The sequence below is a fragment of the Octodon degus genome, unplaced genomic scaffold (genome assembly GCF_000260255.1).
Source record: "Octodon degus isolate 3935 unplaced genomic scaffold, OctDeg1.0 scaffold00091, whole genome shotgun sequence".
Taxonomy (NCBI): domain Eukaryota; kingdom Metazoa; phylum Chordata; class Mammalia; order Rodentia; family Octodontidae; genus Octodon; species Octodon degus.
The window spans coordinates 7,637,777-7,656,540 of record NW_004524667.1 but is presented as its reverse complement, the minus strand read 5'-3'; the positions used below and the strand labels follow the sequence as shown (position 1 = coordinate 7,656,540).

The window sequence follows — 18,764 nt, the reverse complement described above, 5'->3', positions numbered from 1 at the left end:
TGACTGCTTAAACTATAGGATTAGGTAGCCCTACAGGACCTTCTAGCTAGACTGTTTCTTGTTTGTTATGGTTGACAAGGCTGCTACCCTTTCTCCATAGGAATCCCTCATAGTAACAGGAAGGAGGCAAAATCTTGTTATATGCCCTCCATGAGCAAGTTTATTTCATCTACTTTTAAATTTACCTTAAAAAGTTATAGTAAAGTCTTTTTGAAATGAAAGAGGTTAATTCCAAATTCATTGGATTTCTTAGGTGTCATTATTTCTACTCTTGGTATGTCCATGATTTTTAACCCCAAATCAATCTATCAATCTTAATCAATCTTCTTCTTCTCCTTCTCCTTTTTCTCCTCCTTCTCCTCCTTCTCCTTCTTCTTCCATTTAATCCTCTTGCAACTTCACTGTTTTAGCAAATCTAAAGAGTACATTTTGTGTGGTACCTTAGAAAACAAGGACCTGAGCATAGAGGTAAATATTGTTCTAGCCAAGATGCTACATAAAAAGAAATCCTTCTTCCCTGCACTTCTTGGATAAAGATAAAGATCGTAGTTAGCTATTTCATGAGGTTATATTGGAAATAACCTAAAACAATAGATGGAAATAGAAAAATGTAAATGTACACCAAAAACAGCATCTGAGCCATATAAATCTTAAGCAAAAAGAGTAAAGGTGGAGATATCCTACTATCTGACTTTAGCATAGTCTTCAAAACTACAGTAACCAAAACAGCATGGTATTGACATTAAAAGTGAACATATAGACTAATGAAACAGGATAAAAAGCCCATAAATAAATCTATGGTCAACTAATTTTTCACAGAAATGACAATACCTACTGGGGAAAGGGAACATTTTTCAATAATTAGTGAGAACTGGGTATCCATGTGCAAAAGAATAAAACTATACCTCATCTCTCATCATATACACAAGTCAGCTCCACACGAATTAACAACATAGAGTGTTGTTTGAAATTTGAAGTTCTGAGTTTGAAGTTTTTCATATGCAAGCAGAATTATTGTTTTCATCAATATGCTTCTGATATATCACTGTTGTATGGGATAACAGTGAGTAGTCTCTTAAGAGCCCAGTGTCTGTACCATAGCATCACTATATAATTAGGGTACCAATAGCTGGACTAACCAGGTGAACTTCCAGTTAGGATACCATATGTGTATAGTCCTTATACCATCTCTGGGTCCCAGTGGTACTCAAAGGTAAAGTCAGTGAGATTTCATAATGTGTTCAAAATATATGATATTTAATCAACTTAAAAATGCAATTAACTTAAAATTCTGCTGAACTTTGTTTCCTGAGGATAAGAAAAATATTTTGGCTGCATCCAGAACATGCCTACAGGTCCTACATTTAATAATCTTTGTATAATTTAAATCAGAAATTATGATCAAAATCTCTCTTCATTTTTATTAATGTTTTAATCTTACAAATTTATGATGTATATAATTTGATAATTCAACAATTTCATATAAGTATGCAGTACATAATATCTGATCTCTAAAGGATAACCCCTTGTGTGCCATTAAAGTATACAAAGTCAGTAGTTTGTCTTCCAGATAGTATTTGAGATACTATAAGCTCAATTATTTTTTGATATTTTATTTCCTTGTTTTTTAATTTCTATATTTTTAATTTAAAAAAATTTCCTTCTTTATAAAATTTATTCCTGAACAAATAAAAGTATTGATTTTCTCTCTTGATTTCTTTTGTGAGCCTTAAAATCAGCCTTCCAAACTGACCACTACCACCATTTCCTCAAAAACACTCTGCAAAACTTTTAAAAGTCTTGCTCTTAACCTTAGAGCTAACCCTTTAGGAAGCTGGGTTCTCACGGAAACCTTCAGTGCCTTGCACTGTGTTGGAAGTCTCAAGTGACAGTTCTTTTTCCAGATAATTCTGTTTACTTGAGATGAAGCCCTTCAAAGACACAGTCAGACGTGGTACTCACATTTATTGTTGTGTGAAACAGATGTGATAAATATGCAGAGGAACCTAAGGACTTAGGATAGGGATGAAGACAGGACTAAAGAGAACTTGTGGAAGATTGGTCTAGTAAAGAGGAAAAAGACGTCAAATATTAGTGAGCTGAAGCTCCTAGAAGCTAAAATCAATACAAACAGGCATAGTCAAGGAAGACTTATTGGAAAGATAGGACATGGAGCCAGCCTTCGAAGTTGGAAGAATGGAGACAAGCAGAGAGATGCCATGAGTGAGGGGAAACAAGCATTAAGCAGGGTGAGTTTTCAGGACGGCAGTTACCACACCCTGGACTAATATAGGGGCCTGTACAGGAAGATTCTCGGGAAGTAACTTAGCAACCACTTCCCTAAACCTCCATGCTAAAACAAAGCATAAATGCATATATCCTTGTATTTATTATGATAAAGATAATGGCTCCCTATCTCTCCCTCCCATCTTCACAAGGAAAATCAGAATCATAGCATGGCTGAAGTCCCAATATAATAATATTGATAAATTGAACATTTAAGTGCTTGGGCTTTTCCTTTAAAGAATGCCAGGTCTTTTTTGTGCTGCTTTTCTTAAATGAGTATCATGAGTCTATTCCTTGAGGAAAGCTTATTCACTCCAAAAAGTCATGAAGACTACACAAGAACGCTGGCATAAGGTGGAGATGAACTTTTGAGCAAAGATAATAAGAGTGATAGTTTTATGAAGAAGTGGGGAGGGGGTGAGGGTAACATGATACAAGTTTGTAGGTCATAGAAGCTATGTTCTCTTATGCTAACCTTCTGCTTCTCTATCTGAAAAATGTTGATACTCCCTATAATATCTAATTGCAGAACACAAAACATGTGGAAAGGTCAGTATACTCCTTAATAATATATAGGTGGTACCTCGTGGGCATTATCTATTTTTACTGTTAATATAGTTTGTGCTCTGGAGATGTTTTATGGGTCAGGCAAAAAAAATCCAGTATTTGTTGTTAGCCTGTTTTATAGGGGTGAGATGAATTAATTTTAATTAGTGTGTATTTTACTGGCTATTTCACCAGTAGTAATTATCTTAAATGCTGGTTAGCAAGTCATGGATGAATAGCATTTATGTATATGCTCACACAGAGACAGACAGATTGGTCAACTGAATGATGCATACCTCTCTTTACAATGTATATGCATCATCCAGTTGACCAATCTAGAAGTAGGAAAACAAATAGAAATGGGGACTGAGAAGAGGAGGGGTCTGGAGGACTTTTTGGAGGACAGCTGTTTTTAGCCTGTGCTAAGTTATGAAGTTATAAAAGTTAGCCAGGATTTGACAGGAGGATATCAGAGCTGTAAGAAGCAGCATTTAGGAGAACTGCATGCCAGTTCACTAGTGTTAAGCAGGGGTGTGCAATGAGGATAGGGGCTCCTGGGCAGAGACCAAACATGTCCAAAAGATAAACAAGGTACAGGCCAGCTAAAGCCTAACAAATAAGTAAGGAGTTTGCCTTTCATCCTGAGGCTACAGGGAGCCACTGCACGTTCCTTTTCAAAGTAAGAGAGTGACAGATCTGTCATACCCATGAAAGACAGATTTTCCACTTTTGCACACAGCGATGGCTGAGAACCAAGGATAGGAAGCCGTGGTAGAAATCGAATGCTGCTGGCCTGGCCCACACGAGCCTCTCTTGAGTGCCAAGCCCTACCAGGACAGGGGAGGCAGCCCTGTAAACTTGATTCCGGTGGTGAAAAATGAAGACAGCCTAAGCCTGATTCTCCAGAATGTATACCTCACCCTGAAGCAAGTGAGGTCCTTTTGGAAGTTGCATTAAGTCTCTAAGGCCACTGGGGTGCTGTTAAACTCCAGCTTTAGCTCACTAAATGGAATGGAATCTCAGGCTGCAGTCAGCCAGTAAATGAATATAACTTATGTTGAATTCCAGCTAATGTACAGTCTTAGAAGTAGTATTAAGTCTGGAAAGTCACTTGGGTACAATTTGGAGCACTGAACTGTGATTTACTTGGTCCTACCCTAGTGGCCTGTGTGTGCCAATATAGCTTCCATGGTCTTTCCTACTTTGTTCCAGGGAATAACTTATGGAATGAAAACATCCATTTTAAAATATATTTTCTATATCTTATTCATTTTTTGGTGGATAGGGATTATTGAGGTTAGTATTTATTGCTCAAAATGTGTCATTTAAATGAAAGTAGCAAGTTATAACTAAAAATGTATAGTTTAAATAAAAGAACAGGTCATAACCCAAAGCAAGTTTTGCTATCAAATGTATGTAGTGGCTAAAGTTTTTAAGAAGTACACCCTCACCCAAAAGAAATTTGAGTTTCATTTTACAAAGGATTTCAAAATGCTTAACTATCATTTATAATTTTGCTTTATATTTAATGATATTACTAATTAATTGTTCGCTGACCAACAAATACATGAGGAATGAATCATATGCCCCTGAGGCGCAACATTTATAAAACACGATAAAACTGATATCATCCTGATAAGTCCTGTGAGATCCCAGACTATGTCTTAGTCATTCTTTCATTCCTATGTAATTATCACCAGGAGTCTTGCATTTATGTTTAACAAATATGTGATTTTCACATGCACTGTACAACCCAGTGCTTGAAGCCCTGATGTCTGTGGTGGAGTGTTAGTGCTGTAACACCTCTTAGCTGAGGTAGGTGTTCAGGGAATTATGAACAAATGACAAAATTGTACAAATGAAGAAACCTCAAATATGAACCTGTCTGATAACTAAATGTGAAACTCTGTTAGGTAATATTTCCCCTTCTTAATAACATAACAACTTTTGTATCTGGTCTTCAGAGTTCATAGATGTTTGATAAGTAAAAAGTAAATGAATTTTAGATATGAAAAGATATTAAGTCGTTTCTATCTAATTTGGGAAAATAAAAAGAGGGAAAATGCACTTTTGTGTGTGTGTGTGTGTGTGTGTGTGTGTGTGTGTGTGTGGTACTGGGGTTTGAGCTCAGGACCTTACACTTGCCAGGCAAGCACTTATTATTCTGAGCTATCTCCCTGGCCCTGGGAAAATGCACTTAATAATAGGAGAATTTTAAAAGTTTTTTGGTGTTTGAAATAATGCCTCATTTTGTGTGACTTAAGCTTTTATTATGTTTTTTGTTGTTGTTGTTTTGTAGTACACACAGGAATGGAGCCCAGGACTTTTTGCTAAACTAGATTCCTAACCCTTTATTTTTTACTTTGAAATAGAATCTTCTCAGACTGGGCACGGCTTGTGCTCCTTTTGCCTCCACCCCCCTTAGTGCTGATCATTATGTTTTGTGAATCATCATTACACTTGATGTTTAAGAATTCTATGGAGTGGAGTTTTTGTTGGTGAGCAGATTCTACCTTTGAGTGGCAAGGACCACATAACTCATAACTGGTGAACTAAAGATGCAAACCTATTTTTCTCATTCTTAAATCGGTAATTAAATATTCAGTAGCAGGCAAAGGATTGTACTGTACCAGCTACCATGTGACATCACCCGTGAGTCACAAATTCATACTGAAGGCTTCTGCCAGGGTTTACCAATGTGTTTATTGCCTTGTCCGCTTATTTGGAATAAAATGCTAGTATGACTTGAGTATAGGTTGAATATTTCAGAGATAATGTGAGATTTTGGTGTTCTAATGAGATGAACAAAAATACTTTTTTTGTTTTGTTTTTATTCTCACAAAAGAATATGAAGAGACTTTTCCATGTTACGAAGTATCAGTAATTATTTCTTTGTATTCCATTTTCTAAATAGCACTTTCTGAGAACTTGGGGGTGCCCTCTGGATCGAGTTGTTAGAAACAGCACTGTAGGACATCTTTGCTAACTCTCTCCTTGAATCAATTATTTTTTTTCCATAGAGTAAATTCCTGACAGCAAAATTCCTGGGATAAATGGGAGACAAAATTTCTCAATCATTAGCTAAATAACTGAACTGCAGAAATCTCATGCCTATTTAGAGTCTCATTTTGCAATTTATAGGCGAGGTTTATTTTTTGGTTTTGTTTCCAAGGACTAAATCCAGGGCTTCCAGCTTACTAGGCAAGTGTTCTACTGATAAGCCAAGTCCCTAGGCCTTTGTTTGGCAATTTATAAAGAGCTTTTATTTTTAAAAATATTTACTATGTTTATTTGAGATATATAATTATATATATATATTATATGTAATTTTATATATAATAATTTTTTCATCATAGCACACTTGTACCTGCACAAGGTTCATCTTAGTTCCTCTTTCATTTTTCACCCATTCTCCTCCTCTCTTCTCCTTTCAACACCCTTCCTCATAAAGTTTTTTTTCCATTTTATCCTTTTTTCTCACATTTTTCTTTTCCCTTCCTCCCCCATTCCTTTTCCTCATAGCCTCTTCTTCCTTCACAGTATCTAGTATATATTTTGTTTCTTATTTAAACTTTTGGTTTCTCATAGCAGAAAAATGATGCAATATTTACATATATATGTCCAATTTATTTCATTTAAAGTGCATCCATTTAGCTAGGAATGTCTAAAGTTTATCCTTTTATGACTGAATAATACTCCACTGTATTAAAGAAGAACCACATCTTTTTTTTATCCATTCCTCAGTTGATGGGCATAGTTTTTCTTTTTTACAAATTGTCAAGCCATGATCTGATTTTTTAAAAAAAAAAATCTCTCATAGGAGAGATCATCAAAGATAATCAGGATAAATGATCAAATAGGAGAATCAAGAAGAGTATATTTTTGTTTTTTTACAGGTTGACAGTAAGAGAGTAAATAATGTGAAGGAAAAGAATAAGATTTGGTCTTTTTTATGTTTCATTCTGCATGGTGGCTACTGTTTAATGTTTGAATAAGGGCATTCGACAAGCAGAGTGCGGGCCTTCGCATGGCAGCACTAGTAGATAGAACGCTGGCTATTTCCTTCCTCAGTCTTTGTTGTAACAAGTCCTTTGAGTGCGCCAGTTGGTGTTCTGTGAAAAGAATGAATGACACAGCTTTCCCAGTGGGCCATTATAACGACCATGTAAATGATGAAACCTCAAATCCTTGTAATTTCTTGGAAGTGGTATTACAGTATTTGAGATCCCAGGGACCTTAAAGATCCCTTCATTTTACATCATGCATATTTCTTTTTTCTGTGTGCTCTCGTATCTTAGTTATTTGTACACCCCTTTTTGAACTGTATCTGCTCAAGTGATTTGCTCATTCTTAAAATTAGATTCATTTGGTTTTTGTTGTTGCTTTGTAGGAGTTGTTTCTATGCTCTGGAATATTTTTTTCTTTTACTAATTTTCATTTTTATTTATGTTCATATTACATAAGGATTATGTTCTTTTAAAAACTGTATGTGACATCTTACCTCTCTTTCCCATTGCTTCTGTTCCCATCTCTTTACCAAGGCATACTTCATATAAAGAGCGGAGAAATTTTAGTATGTTTTTACAAATTGAAATAGGAAACTCAATGTCTATTGTTTTGCCCAAATGTCTATTTTTGTCCTCAGTTTATTAACCTTGTAATCCAAAATCTAAACTTCTTTACTTTTTAATCCTTCATCCCCTGGTGAAATTAAAATGGTTGACCATTTTAGGAAATAGAGTGTTATTCATGGCAAAGAATTCTAGCACTGAAGACTGAGCAAGCTCCGACTGCGCCTCACCTAGATGAGGTCTGCTGGCAGTCACATTATTCTGTGTAGCTTGGTGAGCTATATTTCTTTTCATTTTGTTTTAGGTAGCAGTTTTACAACATCATCAGGATTATATACAGGAAATAATTCACTCACAAATTCCTCTGGATTTAACAGTTCACAGCAGGTAATCTAAAAAGCCAATTTAACTTCTGAAATATTTTTAAATACAGCATGATTTTATTACATGAAGAAAGATCTGCTTATATATTAAACTATAATGAGATCTCTCCTAGGCTTTTCAATAGTTGTTTGATTTCCTTTTAAAAATATCTCTTGCAGTCTTTTATGGGAAGTTCTTTAGTTTGGGGATGAGTTTAATTTTACTAGTAATGTGTTCTAGAATAGAATGCATATGAGAAACACTTATCATCTTACATAAAATTTGGGTGCAGTCTGAGCTCTTCAGTAAATGTGTACTTGGTTGTGTCAGTGCAGAAAAGTAACAGAAACACAAGTATCTGTAATTGAACATTGAAATGTAAATTAAAAGCAAACATGTTCTGAAAACTTACTCTTGTGTGGTTTCACTCGGTAGGACTACCCATCTTATCCCGGTTTTGGCCAGGGGCAGTACGCACAGTATTATAACAGCTCCCCCTACCCAGCACATTACATGACAAGCAGCAACACCAGCCCGACCACGCCATCCACCAATGCCACCTACCAGCTTCAGGAGCCGCCCTCCGGCGTCACGAGCCAAGCAGTTACTGACCCCACAGCAGGTAAGCTTGGGCCTTTACTAGTCCTGGTGGTTTCGGAGCATTTTCCTACAGTCATATGTGTGTGCTGAGCTTGCACATTTTTGCAAGTTTTGGTAAGAGCTAAACATAAATTAAGCAGCATAGTTGTGAAATTTGCTTTATTGCTGTTTGATTGTAATATAAAGTATGTAAGCCTTAAAAGCCCGTAAAATAGATATCTTATTTATAAATATTCTCAACTTTTGAGCTATATGTATATGTTTACATGTAACTTTTTAGAAATATAATTTGTGCCATTTTACATAAACTGTATTTTATTCATACCATCTTTTGACTATTAAAATAAATGGTATTACCTAGAATTTAATATTTATCATTAAATATTTAATGTCTTTCATCAAAGCAATACATTTTCAAGGGCCAGTGAGATAGCTCAGCAGACTAAGCGTCTGCTTTGGCAAGCACAGGGACTGGCATTCAATCCCCAGTCCTGCACACTGTGCTGGCCCCACCCACAGGGTACACTGAGCCAGGGACTGAGTCTGGGCGTGGTGGGGCACACCTGTAATCCCAGTGCTGAGGAGGCCGAAAACAGGAGGATCACTACAAGCCTGAGCTGCACAGTGAGACTCTGAACCAAATACATAAGTGAAAAAACATTTTTTTTAAAAAAAAAGCAATACATTTTCTGAAGGTTAAAACTTTGAGTCAACATCAAAGGCCTGAGCATAGGAGCCACAGAGCCCCTGCCATGCCTATTCCACTCTTGGTGTCCTGTGAGCTTCACAGTCACACATCTGGGTGTGGTAGCTCTCAGACTCCCGCAGGACCCTTGATGGCCTTTCAGATGCCAGCCTCTCCACCTCTGGACATTTTCCTATATTATGTCTTCCACATTCTCTTTCTTTCTTTTCTTTCTTTCTTTCTTTCTTTCTTTCTTTCTTTCTTTCTTTCTTTCTTTCTTCCTTTCTTTCTTTCTCTCTAGAACTCTTCAGTTTGTGTTCTTAGTTTCCTGAATTGTTCTTCACTTACATTTCTTTTCTCTTGTACTTCTCCTTGCTTTAATTTTTAAAACTGTAATTATTGCTTTCTTAGATTATTTGATAAGCTATTCACCTCAAGAATTCTGCTTTCTTCTTGCCTATTTCCAGAGCTGATGTACTATGACTGCTAGCTCTAGTTGATTTGCATAATCATAAAAATGTTTTGTCTGACTGATGCTAATTTAAATGTTGACTACAGAGGTAATTTGCAAGTATTAACAGGTGCCCCCAATCCTTTAAGTTCCTGTGTTCTATATTTCCTCTTTTGTAAAAACAATACATGCAGACACTTTTATTCTAAAGAATGAAATTACATCATTCTTCAATTTGTCCTGTTATCCAAATGATTGCTATTTTTGCTGCATTTTTCAGCTTTACGCATTTTCATCTTGGATCACTGCATCCCATTTATCTTTATTTCCAAAAAACAAACTCAATAATCTCTTCCTCATTCACGTAGCATGAGTAAATGCAGCATCAATGTAACTGATATATGTGTCTTTTTATGTCTTTTGACAAAATTTCACTTCTATTAATCACACTAAAGATAAAATTTTTACTAAGATATATGGTGCTTACTATAGAAGTTTTATATAATTTTCCTCTCTATGTCTGTAAACTTTAAATATGTATCATAAGGAAAAATCATGGCTTTCCCAACTTTGAGAAAGTATTCATACGATCATCCGTACCTTGAAAGGCTTCTTGAGGACAAGAGACAGTTTGAAAAGAGAATATCTAGGTGATTGAAAGTAGAAAAATGTTTTATGGGCTGTGAAATAATAAAATGAAAAATGAGCAAGCGAAGAGTTTTGCTCAATTCATCATATTTTGTTACGCAGGTTACAGTGTTAAGGCTCAATTTTGTTACTTAAATAGAGGTTGATTAGAGCTTCACTGCTCAGTCACGTCATGAGAGTTTGCCCCTGAAACATGACCTTGTCTTGAACGTATACAAGGAATGCTGTGTTACACAAGGATGGACAGGCGCAAGCCCTGCTCCAAGGGAAATAATTCAAAATTATAAATTTCAAAATGTATGTATGATTTTTTTTCATTTTACAAAAATAAATATTGTATTTTAGCTTTTGAATAAAAAAATGTTCAGTGACTTGAATATTTATTTCATTGTCAACTGAATCAGGGAAATATATTTTTTAGATTTCTATAAGAAATCTACTGTAAGAATTACTACTTCTTACTAAAATGAAGGTTTATGAATCAGTCTTTCTTGCATTCTACAATCAGAAGTGGAAAGTCCACTGAGTTTCCACATGGAGAAAATATGTGGATTGCTTTAAAATTTCAAAGATGTGGGTTTTGTTTTAGTTTTGACATTTAAACAAGACTATGGATTTAGCCAAAATTTTCTGGCTTTAACGCACCTTTTGTAATAGTCATATATGAAATTATAGGTTTGTTCTTAACGAAAAAGACATTTGGATGGTGAAATACATACATTCATAAAGTAAAAGAACTAGATAGAATTGTTTAATATAGATAATCTAATGGTTTCTGTTTTGAGATAGAAATAGTAGCTAAAATAATGAATGTCTATTTTTCTTGAAATACTTTCAAGTGTGTGCGTGTGTTTTCTTAATTTAGTAGTCTCTTGGGTTTATAGTGAGTGTTTAATACTATTGTAAAGTTAGATTCTAGCCACTTTCTGGCCTTATGTATGGCCAGGTTTTGACTTTTTCGCTTGATATTATTCAGCTATGAAAAGTCTACAGGTGTGTTTGTACCCGTGTCATGCTTCCTGGTGTGTGTGCTGGCATTGTTCATAGGATTGCTATGGTGTGGTGAACACACAGAGAGAACCTTGTGAGGTGGTTTCAAGGTAAACTAATAAGGACTGAATTGTTTTTTGTTGTATACTTTTAAAGCTATTACAATATAAGTTTTTTAAGCCTATGATAATGTGCAGTATTTCCATGCACCTGTATTTCCTCAGTATTAAGATAAAAATGAAGTATAATTAATATCCATGTCTTAGAAGAAGTACAAAATCAATAAACACATGAAGAAATTTTTGGCATCACAAGTTATTAGAGAGATGCACTAGGAAATGCTAGTTAGCCTGCAGGGAAAAGGAGCCTGTCTTCCTTGTTGTTGGAAATGTAAACTAGTATGGCCACTATGTAAATAAGTATGTAGATTCCTCAAAAAACTAAACATAGAAATTCCACTTTACCTAGGTATCCCCCTTCTAGGTGTCTTTCCAAGAGAGTTAATAGCATCATATTATGGTAATATATGTGTAGCTCTACTTGCGGTGGAGCAATTCATAATGGTAAACCTTGGAAGTGTCCCATATGCTCATCGACAGATGAATGGATGAAGAAAGTGGCATTTATACATAGTGGAGTACTACTATCATAAAGAAGGATGCTTGGGTCATTTGTAGGAAAATGGGTGCACTTTCAGATCATGATGTTTAGTGACATAAATCAAAACACACAAGCTTAGACATCACATAGTTAGTATGAGAAATCCAGACTATAAACAGAGAAAAATAAAAGATAGGCAATAAGATACAGGGAAATAAATTTATTCTCAATATTGTTGAGTTTTAAGAATTATGTATTTTGAATGTAAGCCATTTATCACATAATGTGTTTTGCTAATATGTTTTTGCAATCTATATTTTATCTTTTCCTTCTTTTGACAATGTCTTTCACAAAGCAATTTTTAATTTTCATGAATTATAACATTAAATTTTTTTATGAAGTGCACTTTGATGTTGCATCTAAAATCTTGTCGCTAAAGCAGAAACACCTAGATTTTACCTGTGTTATCATCTACACATTTACGCTTAGGTTTCTGATATATTTTGTTTATTTTATTATTTGTTTATTTTATGTGTTTGGTACAAGGCATCACTATGCAGCTCAGGATCATAGTGAGCCTCCTGTTTTTAGCCTCCCCAGCACTGGGATTACAAGCGTGCTCCACCACAACCAGACTCAGTGGCTGGCCCAGCATGCCTGGGGTGGTGCTGGCACAGCACATGGTACCAGGGATCGAACCCCATTCCCTCTGCTTGCCTAAGCAGATCCTTAGTCCACTAAGCTGTCTCACCAGCCACTTGAAGTAATTTTTGTTTAAGGCCAGGGTATAGGTCTTTTAAAATGTAGATATCCAGTATAGTTCCAACATCATTTATAGAAATATTCTATTTTTTTCTTCTATTTTATTTCATTTACTCCTTTGTCAAAAATCAGTTACCTCTAGCATTTGACATAAGTGGCTATACTTAGGGACTCTCCATTCTGTTCTACTGCCTATTTTTTCACTGACATCATCATGTTTTACTATGAAGTATGAATGTAAAATGCAGAGAATGTTTAAATTAAAAAAATTATTACAGTAGAAGCACATTTCCCTCAAAATACTTCCTCTCACCTTGAACACAATTATTGTTGCCACTTTATGAAGCAATTTAGAAGTCCTCTTTCATAAGTATCTATAGGTGTGCTGCCATAGTTGCCTCAATGTAAAATCAATTCAATTTTACCTTTCATGAACATTTTCACTTTAAGGAAGAGTCAGAAGTTGTGCAGTGCCAGATTTAGTGAATAAGGTGGGTGAGGACACACTAATATTTTGTGTGTGTGAGTGTGTGTGTGTGTGTGTGTAGAACCGGGGATTGAACTCAGGCCCTTGCACTTGCCAGAGAAGCACTTATTGCCCTGAGCCATCTCCCTGGCCCCCACACTAATGTTCTCATGAGCCTGCATTTCCATTGTGTGGCACTCGGCAGCAGTATTCCCTGAATTTTTCAATCACACCTCACAAAGACACATACAAATGAGGACTTCCAGAATTGCTTCAGAAAGTAGCAAGAATGATGGGATAAGTGTTTTGGGAGGGAAGTGGGGGGGCATTTGGGGGAGTCTTAATAGCAATGTGTCATTTATAGCAACAAATTTTTAAAATTTAAACCTCCACCTTATGTATACTTCATTTATCTCAATAGTGAATCTTCAAGTAAAAATTATCAGTCCAATGGCTTTCTTATTATCTTTCAAAATTGTGTGATTTAGTTTAGGGCAGTAGTGATGAATTTATGGCACACATGTAAAGCAGACTGTTTGTATCTTTGAAAGCTGTAAAAGTTTTGCCATGACTGGTCTAGGCTTTTGCCTCTACATTTATTTGTTTGTTTGTTTGTTTGTTTGTTTGTTTTTCTTGATGCAGGTCTCCTCCTGTCTTAGATTCCCTAGTGCTGGGATTACAGGCATTGCCACCATGCTCAGTATTGGTGGCTGGCATGGCACGCCTGGGATTCTGGGGCTGGCATAGTATGCGGAACTGGGGATCGAAACCAGGTGTTTGTGTTTGTCAGGCAGGCACTTATGCCACCCAACTATCTCTCCAGCCCTTCCTCTACATTTGAACTATAGAATCAGTATGTCAGTATTCACCAAGCAAGTTTGTGGGATTTCAAGTGGAATTGAGTTGAATTTATCGATCAAATTGAGAGAAACTGACATCTTTACAATGTTGAATATTCCCATCCAAGAATGTGGAATATCTCTGCATTTATCTACATCTTTGATTTCCCCACACACTGGAGCTTTGCAATTTTCTTCTTATAGATCTCGTACACTTGTTTTAGACCTGTACCTATTTCTGTTTCCCTCCTGACTTCCTCCCTTCTTTTCTCTTTTTTTTGATGGTACATAAGAAATCAGTATTGTTTTATCTGTTGCTTTATGTCTTGCAACCTTGCTCTAATTACTTAATAGATTCAAGAGTAATTTTCTGTTAATTCTCTAGTGTTTTCTATGCAAGTTATTGTTACCAGTAAACAAAGACAGTTTGATTACTTCTCCCCCGTCTGTGTATCTTTTATTCCTTTTTCTTATATTATTACATTACAAACCTTTCCATGGTTAATGTTGAATAATAGTAGAGAGGACATTCTTGTCACCTTTTGATCTTAGAAGAAAACATCTAGTTTCTCACTATTAAGTATAATATTACTTGTAGGTTTCTTAGGATGGCTTTATGATCTTGAGAAAGCTTCTGTTTTCTTATTTGCCAAGAGTTTTTGGCACGAATGGCTGTTGGACTTTGTCAAATGCTTTCTGTAGATAAGATCATAGTTTTTCTTCTTTAGCCTATCTACATGATAAATTTTCAAATCCTTAACCAACTTTTCAGACCTGAAATAAATTTTATTTGATCACTGTAAATAGCTCTTGTTAATGTGTAATTCTTTCTATATGTTCTTAGATTTGGTTTGCTAATCTTTGTATCTCTGTTTATGAGAAATACTGGCCTATGGTTTTATGGCTTGTCATGTTGATATCTGATTTTTAGATTTGTACTAATCCTGGCTTTGTTGAATTGGGAAGTTTGTCCTCTGCTTCTGTTTTGCTAGAATGGATTATAGAAAATGTAAATCATTTTTTCATTGCATATTTGAGAGAATTCATCAGTGAATTCATGTAGGCCAGTGCTTTCTGTTGGGAATATTAATTATTGATTTAATTTCTTTAATAGATTTGGATCTATTAAGATTACCTGTTTCTCCTTGAGTGAATTTTGGTAGGTTGTCTTTCAAGGAATTGGTCAATTTCATCTATTTTATCCAATCTATGGACATATGACTTTCGTTAAATTCTTTTATTATCTGGTTAATATCCATGGGATCTCTACTGATAGCTTTCATTTTCTTATGCTAGTGGCTTGTGTGTTTTCTTTTCAACTTGGTTAACATGGCTAGAGGTTAAATTGTTAATTCGTCTTTTAAAAATACAATGGGGTGGTTTTCTCTATTTAAAAAAAATTAATGACTTCTCCTAACTTCATTATTTCTCAACTTACTTTTATTTAACTTACTTTTCTTTAGTTTGCTAAGAGTAAATTTTAGATAATTTAATTTAGTTTTTTTCATCTTTTCTAATATATACATTCAATTCTCTAAATTCTCCTTTATGTACTTTTTTGGCTATATATAATAAAATTTCTTTTTCATTAACTTCAGAATATTTTGATTTTACTTCAATTACCATAGGAACCTTGTCTTTTAGTGAAGCATATATTATAGACATCTTACAATAGAAAAAGAATCTTAGAATTTTGATGACATTATAATTAATTGCAATTATCCCATTATTCATATTCTATCAATTAAAGACTTTCTTTTATCAGAAAATGTTTTTTCCTGGACATATATTCTATGATAAAGCAAAATTCCATTAGCTATAAAAGAAATTAGGTTATATTTTACAACGTATTAGGATTTACTATGCATAGGTTTGCTCAGAATCAACTTTTATTACAATTAAATTCATGACTACCTTAAATTTTAAGTGAGTTTTACTCATATTTAAATTTCTTTGAAAAAATTCTTTACTAAATCAGTGATTTTCTTCAATGCTCACTAACACTTGTAGCATGGATTGGAATATCTTGTAGTGAAGTCTTAAAACTTTGGATAGATTACTATCAACACAATAATTTTTTTTAAATAAATGATAAAAATTTTAACAACTTGACAGTATTTTCCTAAGGAAAGTTTTAAAAATAAGTTTACTTTGCTCTAAATATCATTTATGCTACTTCTTTAGAAGCATTGTTTTCTTTGAGAGAAGACTCATGAATCATCAAAATGTGAACACTCACTTATAAGCCAGTTGTTGGGCATATTTAAATAATTTGGTTTAAAAATTTATTTGGTCTACAATGTCTTTTTGCATTTTATAATAATTATCATAGTTATAATCCTAATACATAGTAAAATATAACTTCTACCTTAGAGATTGGCATTAAGTATCACGTGCAGACTTACTACATAGCCGTGAGCTCCCTCCTATTTATCCCCATTTTACAGATGAGGAATATGAGGAACATAGCTCTTTAACATTTGATAAACATTAGATAGTAAGTTGAAGAATTTTGATGCTGAGATTTGGTGAAAAGATTCTAGCAATGTGTTTTTAAAATATTCCAAGGCAATCAAGGAAAAGAGGATAAATGATGAATAAAACATTTTAGGCTAATGTGAAGTAAAAGACAATTACTAGGATTGAGTTTTAGTATGAATGTCAGAAAAGTTTTTCAAAGAACGTATTCATTTGAATTTCTTACCAGACTCTTAATGTTGAAATTTGCCTTCACACTGGCTGACTGCATGCAGACAACTTAGCAGTTAAGGTGATGTACAGGAATTTTGCCAATATTGAATTTCAAGTGACTGAGGAAAAATCTGTACAAGAGGGAATTCAATCTGCATGGGAAACAATTTGTTCCTCTACTTCTTTGATCCCTGCCAAGGCACAAGAAAGTAGAGCAAAGTGCTCGAAAAATAGGAACGTTCTTGTTCACTTGCAGAGCTCTGAGCTCTCAGAGGGACTCGGGGTGACAGGGTGAAAAGCTGAGCAGCCAGACATCTTCCCTCCAAATGTGGGTGATCTGGTCTTGTCTGGAGTCCCTAACATGCCTCTGAGCATACAGTGGCCCTGGTCCAGAGGTTTGCAAGAGCGTGCAGCACGATGCCTACACGTTGCTAAGTGAACCATTTAGAAAATCTGTAGGCCATGCTTAATGCATTTCCACAGATGCCTATGGACTTTGGAAACATTTGCAATTTGTTCAGCTCAAAAATAAACCGTTTCAGTGCAACAGTTTCAACTAACTCTTTTGGAAACATTTGTCACCAAAACAAATATTTGTATCTAAAATAGCCAGGCTATTAAGATGTGAGAAAAGAAAACAGATGTTTGTGTTAGGTTGCTGTATTTGTTGGCCATGATGGCATTTCTTTTTCTTTTTCTTTTTTTTTTTTTTTTTGAGAGATTATACTGTATTAAATTTCATGAGATTATAAGATTCATGGAAGTACAGTTTGCTCTTTATTTTATATTGTCAAGAAATAATAAAAATAAGTTTTGCTGCCTTTGAATTTTGGACTTCGTTTTTTACAAGTGAAGAGCTTTGTCTTTTGGCATTTTTTATGCATTTGTCTAATTTTTTAATTATTTGGCTAGAAGTCAGACATCTTATAGAGTCAGTACTTAGTATCTTGGATTCCAAGATATCAGCTTTTCTTATACTTCTGTATGACATAAAATTTGTACATAAAGAATCAAAATACATCATGAATGATTAAGTGAGTTTACTTACCATTTCTTATTATACATATTTTTATAACTAATAGATTCCTTATTTAAAATGCTTGCAAAATGTCAAGCATTCTATGGGACCAACACAGCAGAGTACAAGTTACCTTGTTTAAGTTAAAGGACATTGGCATGGACTGATTCCGGTTTCTTATCTGGGGAATTCAGAAAGGGAACATGCAGTCTCCTCTGTTTGACATCCTTCCACCTCATTAACCTGGGATTGGGTAGTTCAGTGAATGCTGGACTAAATGTCAAGTACAAGTAATAGTGGTAGATTCACGGCCACCAGTTTTGTTCTGAGTTTAATACTCAAATCTGTAAACTTTATAAAAATATGTAATAATGCGTATTTTAAAAATTTACTTAGAGGGGCCAGGGAAATGGCTCAGTGGAATAAGCACTTGTCTGTCATCTGCAAGGGCTTGAGTTCAATCCCTGGTTCCACACACACAAAAAAATTAAAAATAAATTAATTAATTAATAAAAAATAAAAATTTACTCAATAGTAAAAGAAATATGCTGTCAAAAAGACACAGAAATACTTACAAAGAAGAGAAAGCCTCCCCTCTGACCTTCTGCACCTAGCCCCTTGGCTTTTGTAGTAGTTTCAAGCATATAGTTTATTTATACAAACACATGCCTACCTGCCTGCAGTCTTTTTTCCCTACATCCACATATGCATGTCTCCCATTTTCTTTCATTTCTATTGTATCAACGCAGTTAGTTCTAAGCCTCCTCTATGAGATACAGAACTATTCTGCCCCATTTTACAGAACTGAAACTAAGGCAAAGTCCATGACAACAATGAGATTTACCCTCTGGAAGCTTGGATTAAGTTGAGTTCTTGATTGGAAAGCACACTGCCTCAACGCCACTGAGCCAAGAATGTCCAATGTGCAGAAAAGTTAAAATGTAAACAAAAACTGTGTGAACTGCACTCTCCTCTCTCTGGATTCATTTTATCTTTCCCAAACAAGTTTTTCTTTTAAAAGAAGATTTTTTTGTGGTAATTTCATCACTCTAGGTGGCTGAAGCAAAACACCCACAAATACCAACCCAGCCTGGGTAACTTAGGGACTTAGCAGGATTCTGTAAATTAAAATGATGTGGGAGCCAGTGGCTCAGTGTGAAGTTCTGTATTCAAAGCCGTGTACTACAGAGAAAGAGAGAGAGAAAGAGAGAGAGAGAGAGAGAGAGAGAGAGAGAGAGAGAGAGAGAG

General features: G+C 34.9%; 1 protein-coding gene across 5 annotated transcripts in view; it reads left to right on the top strand.

The window, feature by feature from the left end:
- Positions 1–18,764, top strand: part of Eya1 (EYA transcriptional coactivator and phosphatase 1) — a 163,423-nt gene that overhangs the window by 50,871 nt on the left and 93,788 nt on the right. For all 5 annotated transcript variants that reach the window (XM_023722405.1, XM_023722403.1, XM_023722401.1 and 2 more), the window contains 2 exons: positions 7,708–7,790; positions 8,202–8,388. In XM_023722405.1, coding sequence (XP_023578173.1) covers positions 7,708–7,790; positions 8,202–8,388 — 270 coding nt within the window. The remainder of the gene's footprint in view (positions 1–7,707; positions 7,791–8,201; positions 8,389–18,764) is intronic.